The 17,512-nt window shown below is 33.7% G+C and overlaps 1 protein-coding gene across 2 annotated transcripts in view; it reads right to left on the bottom strand.

The window, feature by feature from the left end:
- NAA15 (N-alpha-acetyltransferase 15, NatA auxiliary subunit) overlaps positions 1–17,512 on the bottom strand; it is a 79,184-nt gene that overhangs the window by 30,332 nt on the left and 31,340 nt on the right. For both annotated transcript variants that reach the window (XM_005607836.4, XM_001502496.6), the window contains exons 2-10: positions 16,355–16,439; positions 13,983–14,087; positions 11,535–11,692; positions 10,589–10,723; positions 9,204–9,357; positions 5,685–5,804; positions 4,222–4,317; positions 3,958–4,064; positions 2,055–2,127 (exon numbers count right to left, since the gene is read on the bottom strand). In XM_005607836.4, the coding sequence (XP_005607893.1) occupies positions 2,055–2,127; positions 3,958–4,064; positions 4,222–4,317; positions 5,685–5,804; positions 9,204–9,357; positions 10,589–10,723; positions 11,535–11,692; positions 13,983–14,087; positions 16,355–16,439 (1,033 nt within the window). The remainder of the gene's footprint in view (positions 1–2,054; positions 2,128–3,957; positions 4,065–4,221; positions 4,318–5,684; positions 5,805–9,203; positions 9,358–10,588; positions 10,724–11,534; positions 11,693–13,982; positions 14,088–16,354; positions 16,440–17,512) is intronic.

Below are 17,512 nucleotides of genomic sequence, written 5' to 3' on the forward strand. Positions count from 1 at the left end.
AACAAAAACAAAAAGAAAACTATACCAAAAAAACGAGACAAGTAAAAATGCTTATTCTATATTTTAGGTCATAATTTAATTTTTATCTAGTACTCACAAGAAAATGTATAAGTTAAATACACAGCCCACACATTAAAAAAAATTTTTAATGCAAATTTCTAAAATCTAAGAACTGTTATTTGCTTTCAAAGAAAGCAACAGATTGCTTATTTTTATCCTCGTAAAAGTAGGATGGCTCAGTGGACAAACAATAGGAGTGGAACTCACCAACTCCCCATCTGATAGATCTGCAACTAAAGTGCTGCATATTCTTGGGCATGTCATTGAACCTCTTCCACATTTGTAAAATATGTAGGAAAATGCTGATAATCAAAGGAACATCATGATGATTAACCAAGGAAACTACAGTAATGCCTTCCAAAAAGTACTATTAAAATTAATCTGAGACCTAAAAACAATGAGCAACCCAATAGCAATGAGCACCCCAAGTCCCATAGTGGGCTTTCTGTAGGAACCAGGGCTCCTTGGGAAAAACAAGTGATTCCAGGTCTGCTATGGGCAGTGTAGAAGATGAACTGGAATATCTTGTCATACCAAACTGCAATGAAGCTATCAACTACTACCATGTAAGTGAGAGCTGGAACCATGTGAAACTGCAAAGATTTAAAACATCAAATAGGCTTAAATCCATGAATTCATAATACATTTAAAATGTGTATTGGCCATCTTTGAACGGTGTTACTAAACCAATTCATTACTGTGAAAACTGGTAAAACAAAAAAATATGTAGGAGAGGTAGGGAAGAAAAAGCAGCATTTATCTTGCTTTTCCTATACACTGGATAAGCAGATAATAGATGAAGGGAAATTTCTCTTTTAAGATAATAAAAAATGAATGATAGAATATCACCAGTTTGTAATTCCTAACACTTGCTAACATATAAAACAAAAATAATACAAGCCTCCTCAAGGAAGAACATATACCACCCATTAAATAATCTTGCTCATCCGTCTTATATTTGAAACAAAACAAAAAGCAACCAACCAAAAAATAATAAATGAATCTCATCAAGCCTCCAGTCAGATCTGTCCATTAGAAGTTTGTGAAATGATGGAAATGTTCTGTATCTGCCCTGTCCAATATGTAAGCACTAGTTTTACATGGCTATTGAGTAGCACTTGAAATTCAGCTACTACAACTGAGAAAGTGAAATTTTTATTTTATTTAAAAAATTTGTATAGCCACATGTAGCCAATGGCTATCATACTAGACAGCACAGCTCTATATCCAACTACCAATTTATAATAAATTTGGAGGAATAATATGTTAAGCAACACCATGGGGTGCATTCAGCAAAATCCTGTCTATAGAAAAACTCAAGGAAAAAAACTTCATTTCTTTAACAAGCAAATTGCAGGAAGAGGAGGAGATGGAGGGAAAACCTATAGATTAGAAGAGAGTTAAGAGAGATATCAACCAAACCCAAAAGTATAAGTATTACCGGGATCTTCATTCAGACAAACTTCAAAAACACAAAAAAGACATTTCTAAGATAACTGGAAATGTAAGCATGGACTTTTTTCTTTGATACTAAGAAAGTATTAATGTTCAGGTGTGGAAATACTATGGTTATGATCTTTAAAATGGTGAAACACTCATGGATGAAATAATGTGTTTGGGATTTGCTTCAGAATAATATGGAAGTAGAGGAAAGTAGGTAAGAATACAGATGAAATAAGTTTGGCCATGAGTTAAAAATTATTGAAGCTGAGTGGTTGTTAACTGGAGGATCAGTATATTATTACATCTAGTTTTGTAGATGTTTTACATTTTACATAAAATTTTTTTCAATAAGCTAATGTAACGTGATTTTCTTCCTACCAAATATTTTCACACAATGTACAAATTAGTGCATCTCCATCTTAAAGGGGAAAAGAAGTTTAAATATACTAAGCCTACTGCCTAAATAATGAACAAAACTGACCTGATTAAGAATATTATAAATATATTAAAATTTTCAAGATTTTTTTAAAACATAAAACTTGAGCACTTACCATTGGGGTTAAATAAGCGGCAGCTTTTTAGAGAGGTTTCATAACCTACTACTAATTCTTCTATGATTGCCACCTAGAGCACAAACATACAAGCACACTTTAAATACATATATATACACACACACACATATATACAAACACACTGATACTATTCTTGTACAAAATGTGCTATTTACTATTAAAGGGTTAGATAAACATTCCAACACACACACACTTTTATAAATCTCTTCACCTATGGATAAAAATTTAAAAGTAAACCATACATATTTTTGAAGGTGTGTAAATACGACATAACTTTCTAAAAACTTACTGATAACTCCTTTCCCTGCTAGAAAATAAAGCACCAAGCTGAACTAGAAATAAGGAAAAGGTTGGACAAAAAGAGGTAATGCTGATCCGGATGATTTTTGTCTTGGTTCATTTTTATCTCAACTCACATAAATAACAAACACAGTTAACATTTGCTCTTCAGGAATCAAGAATTAAATATTATATGAAAAGAGAAATTCCAGAAGTAGATGACAGCATCAACTTTCAATTTCATAATCCAGGGGAAAGCATTAGTAAAACTGAAACATGGAATTGTGAGTGGGTTTCTGAGGTCCAGGAAAATGAACGGCTGTCCAGGTTCTGGTTTCTCCTGAGTCATGATTATACTACTTGCTCCTGGCTTCGTAAGAGATCTGTGAATACTTTTAATTTATTAATTCCCTTATTTGCTTAATTCATGTATATTGAATTTCTGCTACTATAGAAGCTCTCTTAAATGACTTCAACTTAACTGACTCAACAGATTAATACCAACTCTCTCCATTACCTCACAAAATTGTGAGGACTGAATGGTCACGGCTGGGTTATTCTAGTGCACCCATGTTCTTCTGCTCCCACAAGCTGAGCTACATGCTTACGAAGAGTTTTGTTTTCCCAAACCTGTTTGAATCAGTTGCATTTATTATCATCATTGCAGAATTTAAGTCAATATTATGTAAACTTAAGAAGTGAGAACAAAAAGAAAAGAATTGTTTCTATGAGTTGAATACCGTGGAAAGACTCAAGGATACATAAGATATTTTTAACCAATTTAGATTTAAATGAGACAACCATCAAGGAGACAATCATAAAATACAGGATTCTGCAATCAGAACGTTCGGCAAGCATCAAGTTCTCACTCTACCCAAACTGGAAATAACAGAATACATTTTCTGAATGTGATATAGCAAGAAAAAAAAAAGAAACACTCATCAATAAAGCCCACACCTTGGGCCTGTCAACAAAAGACTGGCAAATAAGTGCACCTTATGTGCTTTAAGTTTAGGTGTTTTTAGTACGTTTAATTTTGCCCATCTCTTATTCTTCATTGTAACTGATTTTTTTTTAATCCAACCAACATGTCTTGATGTCACTGTACTTGCAAGAAAAATAATCTAAATTAAGATTAAAACATCCTCTTAACAAGCATTTTGAATATTATAACATAGCTGAAAGAGTAAGCTGACTTACTGGGACAGCAAACAAACTCTTCTGACAGAATTTTTTTCTACCAAATAAAAAAGGAGCAAGATTACTAAGCTAAAATAGTTTTTTTAAAAAAAGTCCCTCTTGACTTTCACCATGAGCAGAGACTAGAGAAAATACTGAAGAAGTCACTACCTTACTAACTTTTCATACCTACGTTGACTCATTAAAGTATACAGCAGAAACAAGAGACAGAGAAAATAAATAAGCAATAAGTTATTTAGCTAACAAGAGAAGGATGAAAGAGAAGTAGGAGGCACAGAAGCATTTAAACTGCAGGCTAGGAAGACTGATAGCAGATATAATATGTGCACAGATAATCAGGAAGTCAACTATTCCAAGTACTGTGCAAAGTAATGACAGTTAAAAAAATCTGAGTTTGCTTTACCTTTTCTTTGTCTTTGTATAACGACCTCAAAGTATTGAAAACTGGTGGACAACCCTTGCTGAAGTTCATCCTTAGGAACTTATCCAAACATTCTTTGAACTTCTCACCTTGGGAGCAAAAAAATTCCACTGACTTACATTTACCCAGACAATTCAAATAATGCATACTTTAATCTTAATATAGCATACTCATATACTTAAAAACAAGGAAAGAAACTGTAAATCATAACATCATTTTCATTCCTTTGCAATTATTCTCACTTACCAGATAAAAAGTTTAACGGCAATCTTCTCGGCACCAGTCCTCTGGGATATTTAGTCCAGGCCTCCTCATAAATTTTTAGTCGTTCTAACATATTAGCTGCAGCCAAAAACATTCTTTTTACATTAATTATAACTTGTATATTTTTCCACCAAATTACAAATTTCTCAAAGTATATAAAATGATCATATGAAAGAAAAATTTGAAGATGGGAAGAAAATTATTTATAATCTAAACATCTAAATACATCAATAATTATTTTAGAATATTTCCTTCTAATATTTTCATATTTTAAATACCTATAATCATATAAAATACATAATTTTATCTTGTTCTGCTTTAGGTAGCCTTTCAAAATCTGAAGACTCCTTTACTCTACTTCTGAGAAAGGCTCGGTTATTATGTGTCCATACATGGCTTCTCCACTATTCTCCTCAGTGGCTCCTTCTCTAACTCCTCTCCTTTGATTTATTTTGGAGTTTCTGGATCTATCCTGTATTTCCATTTCTCCATATTTCTTTTACACTTTCTCTTTTACTGTCAGTTCAGAGCTTTCCTCAGTTCAATCAATCTTCCACTCCATTAATTTTTCCTCAGCTGTTGCCTTGCTTCTATTCAATCTACAAAGATTTTTATGTCCCTAAGTAGGTTTTTCATTTCCCAGATTCCTCATTGGTACTTTCTCATAACTATTCATATTTCATGGCTGCAATTCCCTCTCTTCATCTTAGATTCCTCCATCATCTCTACTCTCCCTTTTTCTGGCACTGATGATTACCCTTCCTGTGCTGGTTTTCCTAGGTAGTATGACATTCTTTGCTACAAGATTTCTCTTGCATATATCAATGTAACTAGAATGGCTCACTACCACTCTTGAGGGAAACATAGCTTCAAATCAGATCATCTCGGCTGTTTGTAGAAGACATGTTTCTGGGCCTGTCCTCACAAGTGGGTCCCATTCCTGGCAGAGGGTGGAGGGAGAGGGGGAGGAGAAGGGAATCTCTAGACCCAAGTTTATTTGAGTGATGGAAATTTACTCCCTCTTCTCACATATGACACAGAACTGGTCTCTCTGCTTGGCTACATTCACGTGCCCCTGGAAAGCTATTCTGCTGTAGCCACAGGTTACCAAGAAGTTATGTTTCTTTCTTTCCTTTACAGAGACATCTCCATTTCTGTCAGCGGAAATTTCTCTTCTATGTTTTTGATGCTGCTATGCATTTGTGAATTTTTAAAGTTGTTTCTAAAGTTCTTCTCTCAACTATTTCTATGAATTTGTATTAGAAGACAGGTTTCAGAAAATGCTCAGTTGGCCATATTAAATGGAAGTTTGCATATGTATTTTTGTATTCAGATTCTGAACCAATTCTTAACCACTATTTTACTAGTTATGCCTTTCATTAATAAAATATATATTAACAAAAGAAGCAATTAAAACTTAGAAAGTGAGTTTTAAACAATACTACCTGGCTTAAGAGCCTTTTCCAAGCCTTTGTAATAGGCCCAGTTTTCAGGATTTCTCTCTTGTAATCCTCTATAAACATCAGCGGCATCTTCCAAACGACATAATTGCAACAGAAGTTCCCCTGATAAAAATCAGATTAAATTAACTAAATATCTTCTGACTATAACTTTAACTTTTCCTCAAACTTTCTCTTAAAACTTTTTCAATGTTGGAAAGTAGTTGGATGTCGTATCCTTCTGAGCTCCCAATTCCCTTCAACAAGACTGTTTACCATGTTATTTTATTGTCTCTCCATTTTTGAGGTTCGTATTTAGAAATGCCATTGTCTTTCGCATTCTCAATTTATTCAGGTATTTGTCTAACTCCAGGCTACTTTCCAGAATTCACAAAACAGTTATCAAGCTATTACCTACTACTTAATTATTCCTGACATCATATGGACAATTTCAACATCCAAATTAATGATGCAATCCAATACCCTAACCTTACGATGCCTTAATTAACTATAAAATGATTCTACTGTAGCAGCCCATAATCATGGCCACATTCCAAACCTGCTTTTTCTGTCTCTTCCAACTCCCAAATAGGCATCTTGCTTTAAGCTTAACTACCTTGTCTTTCTTCTTGTTGTCTCACTAATTCTACCCTTCAACCTTAGAGAAACACTATTCCCTCTTCTTAAGGCCTTTCAGTAGACTCACTGCTTGTCTCCTCTGGGCTGCAAGCCCAATCTCATCTCTGATGACATTAGCAGCCCCAAATATCAAAATCAATCTCAAAACCTAGGCTCCCTTGTTTACCAATTTTAAGGCCTAGATCATTCCAATTGTTTGTTTGCTCCACACCTTCTCACAAAAGGAAGCAAGTGGTCAGATGAATGGACAGAGGCACTGGTTTCACTAGAAATATATGAGCCCCAAACTCACACAAAGCCTCAAACACTGCCGAGAAATCCTTATTCTTAATGTGCTTCCATTCACCAAAGGTATTATTTTCAAACCATGACTTCACCTTGCACCCTTTGCTCTCATCAGATAACAAATATGAATACTTACTGAGTGCTTACTGTGTGCCAGTGACTTTTAAATGTTTCACGTGCATTATCTAATTCTCAAAATTCTATGAGATAGGTTACTATTATTTTCATCATTTTAAAGCAGAGAGAACTTAAGTAAACTTGCCAAAGGTCGATACACATACACAGATACCTAACTGAGTCAGGATTTGAATCCAAGCAATTTGGCTCAAAGAGCCCACATTCTTAATGTCTATACCAGTGGATCTCAACCAAGGAAGGGCACTTCTGCCACCCAGGGGACATGTGGCAATATCTGGAGACATTTTTGGTTGTCACAGTAAGGGGGGAGGGGGATGGGTGCTACTGGTAACTGATGGATAGAAGCTAGGGATGCTGCTAAACATTCTGCAATATACTGGAGACTTCCATCTGCAACATCTTGGTCCCAAAATGTCAACAGTGCTGAGGTTGACAGCATGCTCTATACTAACCAAAAGCTCACTTCACAAAGAACATAAAAAATACCCTGCAATTTTTCTTCCCTACGCTACACCCATCCACGTTTCCCTCCCTTAATATTCTCCCACCTTTTCTTTGTAGAAGGAACTGGTGGTATAAAAATTAACAATGAAACTTGCTGCCTAACTATGCTCACTCACCCACTCCAGAAAGTTTCCAAATTATCCTCACCACCCACCACTAACAACAATGCCTTTATTACTGGAATTTCCAAAGACTGATGATTGTACTTTCAGTTCCTTTCTATTCTTTTTATATACTCTGTCCCCAACACCTGACTCACTGTAGGTATTCAATACATATTTTGTGGAATAAACTGATGGCCCCGTTTGCTATTTCACTGAGAAAATGGAAGCAATGAAAAGAGAACCCCCCAAAACCCACTATTATCTACACATCTACTTGCCCATATACTTTACCATCTCTTGTCACTGTGTATGAACTATTTATGTTGTTATCTAAGTCTAATCCTTCAACTTGCCCACTAGATCACATCCCCTCTACTGTATCAATTATTCTGTGTCCACTGGATCATTCTCCAGTGAGCATGAGCACATGCTATAAAAAATCTTTTGATCCTGCATCTCATTTCATCCACCACTACCCCTATCTGTTCCCCTATACAGCAAAAACTCCTTGTATGAGTCATTTATGCACACTGTCTTCAATCTCTCTACTCCTCATCTCATTTAAATCTACTTGATTTGTTTGGGCTTTTTCCATCCTCCTTCCAAATGTTCAGAGAGTGCTTTTGTTAAGGTCATCAATGACTTCCTAATTGCTAAAACCCATTGGTGATCTGTCATTCTTCCTCATTAAGAAAGTTATCAAACGGATCAAATGAAATAATGTACTCAAGAGTATTTTGAAAACTGTCATGTATTTCCATAAAGAAACTGAGGCCCAAGGCTTGCCCCTGGTCATATAGTTAGTAGCCAGGGAAAGAACCCAAACTAGTTTTTCCCAATCTTGTGATCTTTCCATTAAGTCAGAAATCTCCTCCCTTTATAACTAATAGACTGCTAAAGGATGTTCAACTCAAATCAAAGAGGGTTATCCTGGATCTACAGCTCACAAGTGAGCTCCAGGACAATCAGCCTTCCATTTTTTTCTTGCTAGTAGCATTATCCTTTGCCAAAAAGTTCATTTAGCAAATAACGGCTATTTCCACTATCCACACAGATACCAAGCTTTTCTAGAGTTCAACTTCAAAGGGAACCAAAGGAATCTGAAACCAGCAAACTTCAGTTCCCTGGACTAACAAGGGCAAACTACTAAGACGGTAATTCTTAGAAAGTACTTGTATTTTCAATGCCCTAGTCCTCTTCTTTCCCTTTCCATAATCAGCTCCTCAACTTTTAAAACTCTAAGACTCCTTTTTCTCAGCCCTCTAATAAATAGCAGTATTGGAGATCTTTAGGTAGGGATTTGCCCCTCCTATCACAATCCATATATATAAACCCAAATCTCTCATTTCAATTGTTGTTCTTTCCATGTCCAGAAAGACATTTACATAAACTATAAAGACCCCCTAGGAATGTCCCATATGCACTTTAGTTAAGAGTGATTTGTCCATATATATTACTGTCAATAAAGAGATTTGGTATACACATTCAGTTTTGCTAATAAGATGTTTCCAGGAAATTTAATCCTCTGTCTTATACAATTAAGCAATTAGCTCTTGTGTTTTATCAAACTCTATAATATTTTCATATAAAAGATATTTTATTTAAAGAAAACATATTTGGGTTACTTCATTCAATAATTTTTATTGTGCATAATTATTTTTTCCTCTCTCAACAATATTCATTGTTTAAATGTGTATTTTCCCACATTACAAATTATTCAAAGTACAGGAGTAAGAAACCGATCTTCTATCATCAAAAAGTTGAATTATATGTAATTATCAGCAGCAACTAGATTTTTCAGCCTTGCTTTGTCATAACTAAATATTAGAATAAATCACATTCTTATAAAAAATACCTTTGGTTTCTTCTACAGCAAGTTTATCACAAATCTGCTTTTCATAGGTACAAAGATGTTCCAGGGCTTCTCTATAGAGACCTGCTTCCCGAAGAACTTGATTCTGATATAAAAGGAGTTCACTATATTCATAATCCACTTTATCAGGGGATGTCTATATGTGGATATAAGGAATACTAACAGTAAGAATTTTGTTTTCATTAGAAAATTGTTTACACACTCAAATATATACAAAAAGTCAAAGGATAATTATCTGATTGATAAAACTTTAAAAAAAACATTCCTAAATATCTGTCTAGGGAGCAACTAAGTAAATAATGACAATATTAACTTATAATCCATTTAACAAAGTAAGAATCCATAAGTTCTTACATATAATAAAGAGAGGAGAAAGGAAAGCTCTTACAGTAGAATGTCAAATAATAAATCTAGAAGGAATAAGAGCACTAGAGAATCACCATCCTGCAACTATCATAGAAATAGCTGATTCAGGCAAGAATCATAATCAATGAATGCTAAAACTAGTGATGAAAGTTTACTGAGGAACAGGCTATTCATAAAGTCTCAAAATGTTTATTAAATAAAAAGAGAGAAAAATTAGTTCATAGTGAAGAAACCTGGCAGACACCTCTTTAACCAAGTAATCAAATGGAACAGTCAGACATCATGTGCCTCTTAATATGATGAACTGAGTAGGGCTCAACATCACTTCTGTGGTTTCCTGCCAAAAACGCATAACTATATCTAATAATGAGGAAACATCGAACAAATCCAAATTGATGGATATTCTATAAAAGCACTGTTCTATCTATACTCTTCAAAAATATCAATGTCATGAAGTACAAAGGAAGTCTTCGAAACTTCCAGATTAAAAGAGACTGGAGAAATGATAACTAAATGCAAAGTATAACTAAACTGGATCCTGAAACAGGAAAAAAAAATTCTAGAAAGGATATACGTAGAATAATTAGTCAATTTTGAATATGGGCTGTGGATTAGATAATAATATATCAATGTTCAATTTCCTAATTTTTTGATAATCTATGTACTATCTATAGAGTTGATGACTAGAGAGTTATTCTTAGGAAATATCAGATTGAAGTATTTAGGAGTAAAAGAATATGGCATCTGTAATTACCCCCAAATATTTCAGGAAGAAAATTTAAATAGATAAGCAAATATAGAAGTTGTACAGTAAATGTGTCAAATATTAACTAGTTAATGTGAGTGAACTCTTATATGGAGTTCTTTGTACTATTTTTGCAACTTTTCTGTAAATTTGAAACTATTTTAAAATAAAAGGTAAGCAAGTCTATGTACACTTCTTTCTTTTAGTTATACTTAGAATCAGACTTAGTTTACTAGGTCTGGCTTCTGGTTGTTACCTGTTGTGTTTTCCTAAATTCTTCTAAAATCTTTGCTGCCATTTCATAATCTTCTAATAAATGATAAGCAATAGCATAACCAATCCATGATGCTCTCTGCGCAGGTCGAAGCTGAAGTAATTGATATCTCGTTTCCTTTAAGGGGAAAAGATCACCTTTTTTTAGGTTTTAGGTTTACAGTGAAAGCAAATGCTTCTTAAAAAGAATATTAATTTACCCACAACACTAAGCAATTTGCAACCCAGTGCTGGGAATAATAATAGAAAATAGTTTCAAACATCCATATTGTGCAGCTTTATAGAACCAAAAAAATACTTGTTAAGAAGCACAATGAAGCCTCCAAGGCAATCTTGTCCTTCTTTCAAAAGTTAAGACCAAGCACCCTTTATTATTTCTTGATCTACTTACTCTGAGAGACCAAATGGAAAAGACAGTATAAAGGAAACAATTTTTAAAAATACAGTGCCTGAGTTAAGATCTACAGAAAACAACTCAGCACGTATGACATGGAAAAAAAAGAAAAAGAAGAACTAAATAGATGTGATTTAATAGACTGATTTAAGGATTAAAATGTAGCTACAATTAGTCTCAATGGAGGTAAAAAGAAACAAAATAATTTGCTTTCTAGAAAAATGTGAGAAGTAAAGGTTGTATTTACATGTTAATAACAGACAAAGGATTGCCTATTTGAGAAATATTAATGTTAATTTATATTGAATTAACTCAATCCTATACAGTAATCCAACTCTGCCTCACAGTAAAACAATTTATTTTTAAAATATGATGAGTCCAGTCATAAACACAATCACTATTGGGGCAAGGGGGTAAGATTCAATTAAATTCTTTTTAAAAAATGGAAAATTTTGTTATTAGAAAGTACTCAAAAGTTTTAAGTATTTTAAAAATACTTTCCCCTTAGTATAAAAAAATTCTCTATTTTACTTACCCTGTAACCCTCAAGATCTCGCATTTGAATCTGTAGTAAAGAAAGGTCCCTTAAGATTTGAAGATTGTCTTTATCCCATTTTAGCGCATTTCTGTAACATTTAATGGCTTCATCGTATTTCTTGTCTGACCTCTGGAGAAGGCCATAAACATGCCAACCTAAAGGATTTAGTTAAGGATACAACCTACAAGTCAAGAAATAATATTCCCCAGGAAACTCGGAGACTTTAGCTGTTTATAAAATTACAAGCTTAAAAAGAAGGAGAGACTATAAATATAGAAGGTAGTTTAATACAGTCGAAAACAGCACAGCTTTTTGAGCCAGAAAAAAAAAATAGGTCTGGCCTGCCTTATTAGCTCTGTGACCTTGGACAAGTTATTTAGTCTCATTATGTTTCTTCAATTATAAAATGTAAATAGAAAGCCTATACAGCAAAGCATAGTAGTTTGGTAACTAAATGCAATAAAGCGTTCAGTCGCTGGCACAAAACACATTAGGAATTATCTATATTTTTCAAAGAAAAAAGAGGGAATGGGCATCTATGACATATAATTATTTTAAGTCATGTATATTTTCTTTTCTTTAGCTAACAAGGTCCACAGGACAGAACTTTTAGTGCAATACAAAGTTCCTAAAAATCAACCACACAAAAAGTAAAAACATAGACTCATTTAACAAAAAATTTCTTAATAATTAGGGTATAGGTGACCAAAATGGACAGTCTCCTGCATTCAGAGAATATAGTCTAGTAAGGGACACAGATAAGAAAGCAAAATTACAGTAGTTGTAAAAAACAAAAACAAAAATGCTATAAAGGAGGAAAATACATAAATAATTCCACCCCCCTAATACAGGTCCTTTTCACTTCAGATCTTGATTACTGCGATAGTCACCCATCCTCCTACCTTCAGTCTCTGCTTTTAATTTCTCCTGCCACAGTAACCTTTCTAAAACACACATAATCAAAAGAAAAAAAATCCACTTCCCTTTCCAGAAACTTACAATGTTTCTCTCTCAGATCAAATTCAAACTTCCAAACTAATAACTCTTACACCAGGGATCCTCAAAAGAGTCAGTAAAACACAGAATGTGTAGGATAGTATGTATAACTGAAAATACACATTTGATATTATAAATTTTATTTGAAAAACAATCTTTGTTTTCATAATATAAATGACAAAATAAAGCTTAATAAAACCTTCTCAGTTGCCTGGAAAATGGTTTTAACAAGCCTGAAACACACTACCCTTCATAATCTGGCCCATTACCTACCTTCCCCTCCCTCCCCTTTGCAATCACCAATATCCTACTATTTCAGGACCTGATTACCTCTCTAGGGCACTGCAACTCCTTTCAACTCCCTCTAATCTTCACCTCGTAAAAATCTATCTTCAAGGAGTTTAACATGGCCAAAAATTTAAAGAAATTCACCTCCATCAAGAGAAATCCAATTACATAAATCATGGCAAATACGTAGAGAACACTAATCAATCATTAAATATGATGAAAAGATATCTACAATAGTCTTAATAAACAATCCTTTGCCTACCTTTCTAGTTTCAGTTACTCCCAACTCACTCACTCCTGCTTCACTGGATTACTGATAATTTTTGAACAAGCTCTAACATTTATGTAACATTCCAAAGTGTTCTGTATATGCTTCTAATAAGTATCTTCCTTCAACCAGACTGTAAGTTCCTTGAGAGCAAAATCCATACCTTTTCTTAGTCTACACTATGCCAGGGGCCTGGCAAACACTTCAAAATTTACCAAGTATTTCAACACTTAAAATTGTGTTAGCCCACAAAATAGATAAAGAAATATTTGTTTGAAAACTATTTAAATAATAGCAACCCACAATTTTTTCTCAATCTTCCCTCAGGCAGTTGTACTTGCTCCTACCCTCACACTTTCCTTAACAAAATTTATCTAGTATAGTACTTAGCATTATGAGGAAATCTTCGCAACGCCACCATGAGGTGGGTAGGACTATCCCCATTTTACACACGAGGACACTGTGCCCTAAGATCACAGTTAGAAAGACTGAGCTGGGATTCTAACCTAAGTGAAGCACGCTCCAAAGCCTGTGCTATTATCAGTACACTATACTGTCTCTCTAATATTCCTTATAATAAATATATCCTTCCCTAAATTTATGATCATGATGAAATGTGCAGGGAGCTTCTTTTCTTTTTAAGCGTGGGAAGAGCTTTCCTAGATATTTTAAAAGGTAAATCTCATTTATCTGTGAATAGACATACTGTTAGAACACAGCAGGTATATAAAAATGTTCCCTGAATGAAGGCAGTTGTTATTATTCAATTTAAGAAAAGAATCATCTCCTCTGCAGTTATATGGTAAGAGGGATCTAAAACTTCTGACTCCCAAACTGCTATCTTAGCTCAAGACATCACAATCCAATCCTTAAATATATCTCAAAAAGGATACACACATGACTCTTCAAGTCATTTCTCAAACCTCTACGAACCAATTCATAAGCTTCTTCCTTTTTTCCCAAACAGTTCAATGTTAATCCTTTCATAGCCAGAGTTTCTATTTAAAAAAAAAAAGAAGAAAGGAATTAAACACTAAAAATAATTAACAACAAAAAACATAACCATAACCTCAAAAACAAATGTTACATTATCCTAAAAATTTTAAACTTCAAGGTTACTGGGAAATTTTCTAGGTTTGTACAGAATTAAAATATTTTAAAAACTGACAAACCAAGTAAATACACATTTCTAGGCCTATTTGTTTTTAGATACAAAGATACAAAAATGCATCAATATCTGGTAATTCATATGCTAACAAGATACAATGACTCTATTACTGTTCTTCAGGGGAATTCTGTGGGATGACCTTATTTAATCACTCCTTTAAAGTGTGAATAACTTTATCTTGAAATGGACTTTATTTCTGTAAACCCAATTACATAAAGATTAAATTCACTGTTCAATGATTAAAACATACACATAATTACTATCTACATTTCTGATTTCCATAAATGTATTTATTTTTAAATGATTCTTTGGGATTACTATTAAAGATATAAGGAAAAGATGATGTCAGAAAGCTGTCTTTCGCAATCAACAAGTTTTCAGAAAAAGAAAAAAAGATTTCTAATTTTATAACATATGAAGCATAAAGGAATAAGAAATATTCATTATGATTTCTCTGCCTAACTTTCAGGATTACAATTTAGAGTTTATAGAAAAATTAACTAGGAATAAAAGATAAGGGGTGACGACACTATCCTGAGGAAGAGCCAACTACTATAGGAAAACACAAACAAAGAAATGGAATTGTACAAATCATTACAAATCATGTATAAATTTAAAGGAAAAGGAAATAAACAAAAGAAATATGTTTGGAAGTGGCCAAATTAGCAAGCCACTGTAGAAAGTAGCCCTTTGTTATCAAACGTAACATCTATTCTTTCAGGTTTTATCCAACATCTTAAAATGTCTAAATTAACAAAACCCTGGGTTCCCATTAAGTTTAAGGCAATCAATCATTTTATATACTGTTAAAAAAATATTTTCAATTATGACACTTCATATACAACCTGATTTCAGATATGTTAAAATATGAGGGAAACAGCATTTTACAAACAAGGAAAATTGGTACTCTGCTGCACTGAAACTCTATGATTACATTACCAATATGCATAGTTTAGAAATAAATATAAAACAATCTAATATCCAGCTGGCCAGCAAAAAGAAATATTCTTTAGCACGGAAGAAAAAAGAGAGAGATTTGGATACTTTTATTCCCACTGTTTGCCATTTCCAAAAAAATGGTATTATTATGGTGAAAGTATGCAAGAATAAAGAAAGCTAATAGAGAACTATTACTCTTTTCCTCTTCAATACTAAGAGAATATTATCAAATTAATTACCAAATAGCAATGCTTCCTAAGAGTACAAATCAGACCTGTGAAAACTTATTTTTCTTTTGCCTCTTCTCAAGTTTAGCTACACACTCTCCCATTTTCCCAAAACATCTCACCATCCAACCTTCTACCCTCACACACGCAAGAGCTATGTAAACTTTCAGAATATCGCAATATACAAATCACATCTTTTTTTTTTTGGTTAAAAGATTGGCGCCTGCACTAACATCTGTTGCCAATAATTTCTTTTTTCTCCTCCTCCTTAAAGCCCCCCGCTACATAGTTGCATATTCTAGTTTTGAGTGCCTCTGGTTGTGCCACATGGGACGCTGCCCCAACGTGACCTGATGAGCAGTGCCATGTCCACGCCCAGGATCTGAATTAGCAAAACCCTGTGCCGCCGAAGAGGAGCGTGTGAACTCAACCACTCGGCCACGGGGCCAGCCCCCAAATCACATCTTAAACATGACTGTCTTGAAAAACTAATTAAGATACAATGCTAAATAAAACATGCCGCTTTGTGAGCAGAGGACCAAATGGGCACTTTCTAAATAAGCTTATTATAAAGAATTTCTCCAGCTCAACCAAAGTTCTAAAGCAAATTTTTCTTATAACATCTTAAACTTCTTTATTAACTTAAATAAGTATACTTGTCCTACTAGGTTCTTCTCCCTTTCTTATAGCATCAATATTCAAAATGGGAATAAATGAGAGCTCAAGTAGAATGTGTTATCATTCTCTTGACATTAAATTCAAAATACGGTTTAAGTATCTTCTTACAGGAGTCAGGAATAAGAAGGTCCCTTCTCTCTGGAAAATATTTAAGACAGCTAGGAGTAATAGAACACAAATAAGTAAAGCCAGACAAGTAAGCAAAGCCTTATCTACTTATACTTACAAGTATGGGTACAGTATTTACACTTACCTCCATGCTCTGCAAATTTGGGATTAGAGAGGATTTGTTTACAGAATTTCAATCCGTTTCTATACTGTTTATGTTCATAACATCTCTGTCAAAACAAAAGAAACTGATTTTAGCAAGAAATGCAAACAATTTTAAATTCAACGCTAAATTTTTGATTCTGTTAAATCCAACAGAATGAGCCAGCGTTATTTCCATACTCTCCTAAATCCCACTAAAATGCCAGTAAAAAAAAAAAAAACAATACAGAAGGTTTGAATACAGACAGTAAAAGAAAGACAAAGGGACGACTATAAATTAGGAAAAGGAAGAAAATCGTTAGCTCACTCCAGGTGCAACAAGTGTTAAAGAAAGTGAAAACTGAAAATAATAATGGGGTAGAAATTATATTTTAAAATAACATTTTCTTTTTTACCGAAGGAAAGTAGTCTCTAAAGCCGGAAAAGAAAATTAAATGCATGCAAAATAACAAAGGAAAAAAAAGGAACTACACTATGGACATCATGATGAAGTTTCAAAGCCTGGAAATAAAAAGTTCTTAAAAACTTCCAGAGAGGGGGCAAAACACAAGTCATATACAAAGGATGTGTAATCAAAATGACACTGAACTTTTTTTCAAAGTAATAATGGATTATTGCTGAAAGCTAGAAAACAACACAGCCTTTAAAATTCAGAGCGAAATTAAGTTTCAACCTAGAATTCAATACCTAGCCAAAGCATCAATCAAGTCTGTGAGTAAAATGAAATTTAGGGCTTCTCAGACAGCTAATATTTTATCTCTATGTAGTCTTTCTTAGGAAGATATTAAAGGAATCAAAACAAATTTAAAAAGACAAACATGAGACTTAGTAAACAAACAATCTAATGCAGAAAAGAAGAACTACAGAACAAACACTCCAAAATGAAACAGGAAGCCAAAGGCCACCATGCAATAGGTTTCCAGCAAGGGCAAAAACAGAACTGGTATACTTCAGAATATGGAAAAGTATTATTTATAAACACATGAGAGAAATACACGTACATCTGGGGAAAATGAGCAATAGATCTACAGAAAACCAGGCAACAGAATAAATAAAATATGCATTAATTCCAGGGGAAATAAAGGCTAGTATAAGACAGGAAGTGTGGTTTTAGTGTAATATTTCACTTAACAGGGAACAA

This window comes from Equus caballus, chromosome 2 (genome assembly GCF_041296265.1).
Source record: "Equus caballus isolate H_3958 breed thoroughbred chromosome 2, TB-T2T, whole genome shotgun sequence".
Taxonomy (NCBI): Eukaryota; Metazoa; Chordata; class Mammalia; order Perissodactyla; family Equidae; genus Equus; species Equus caballus.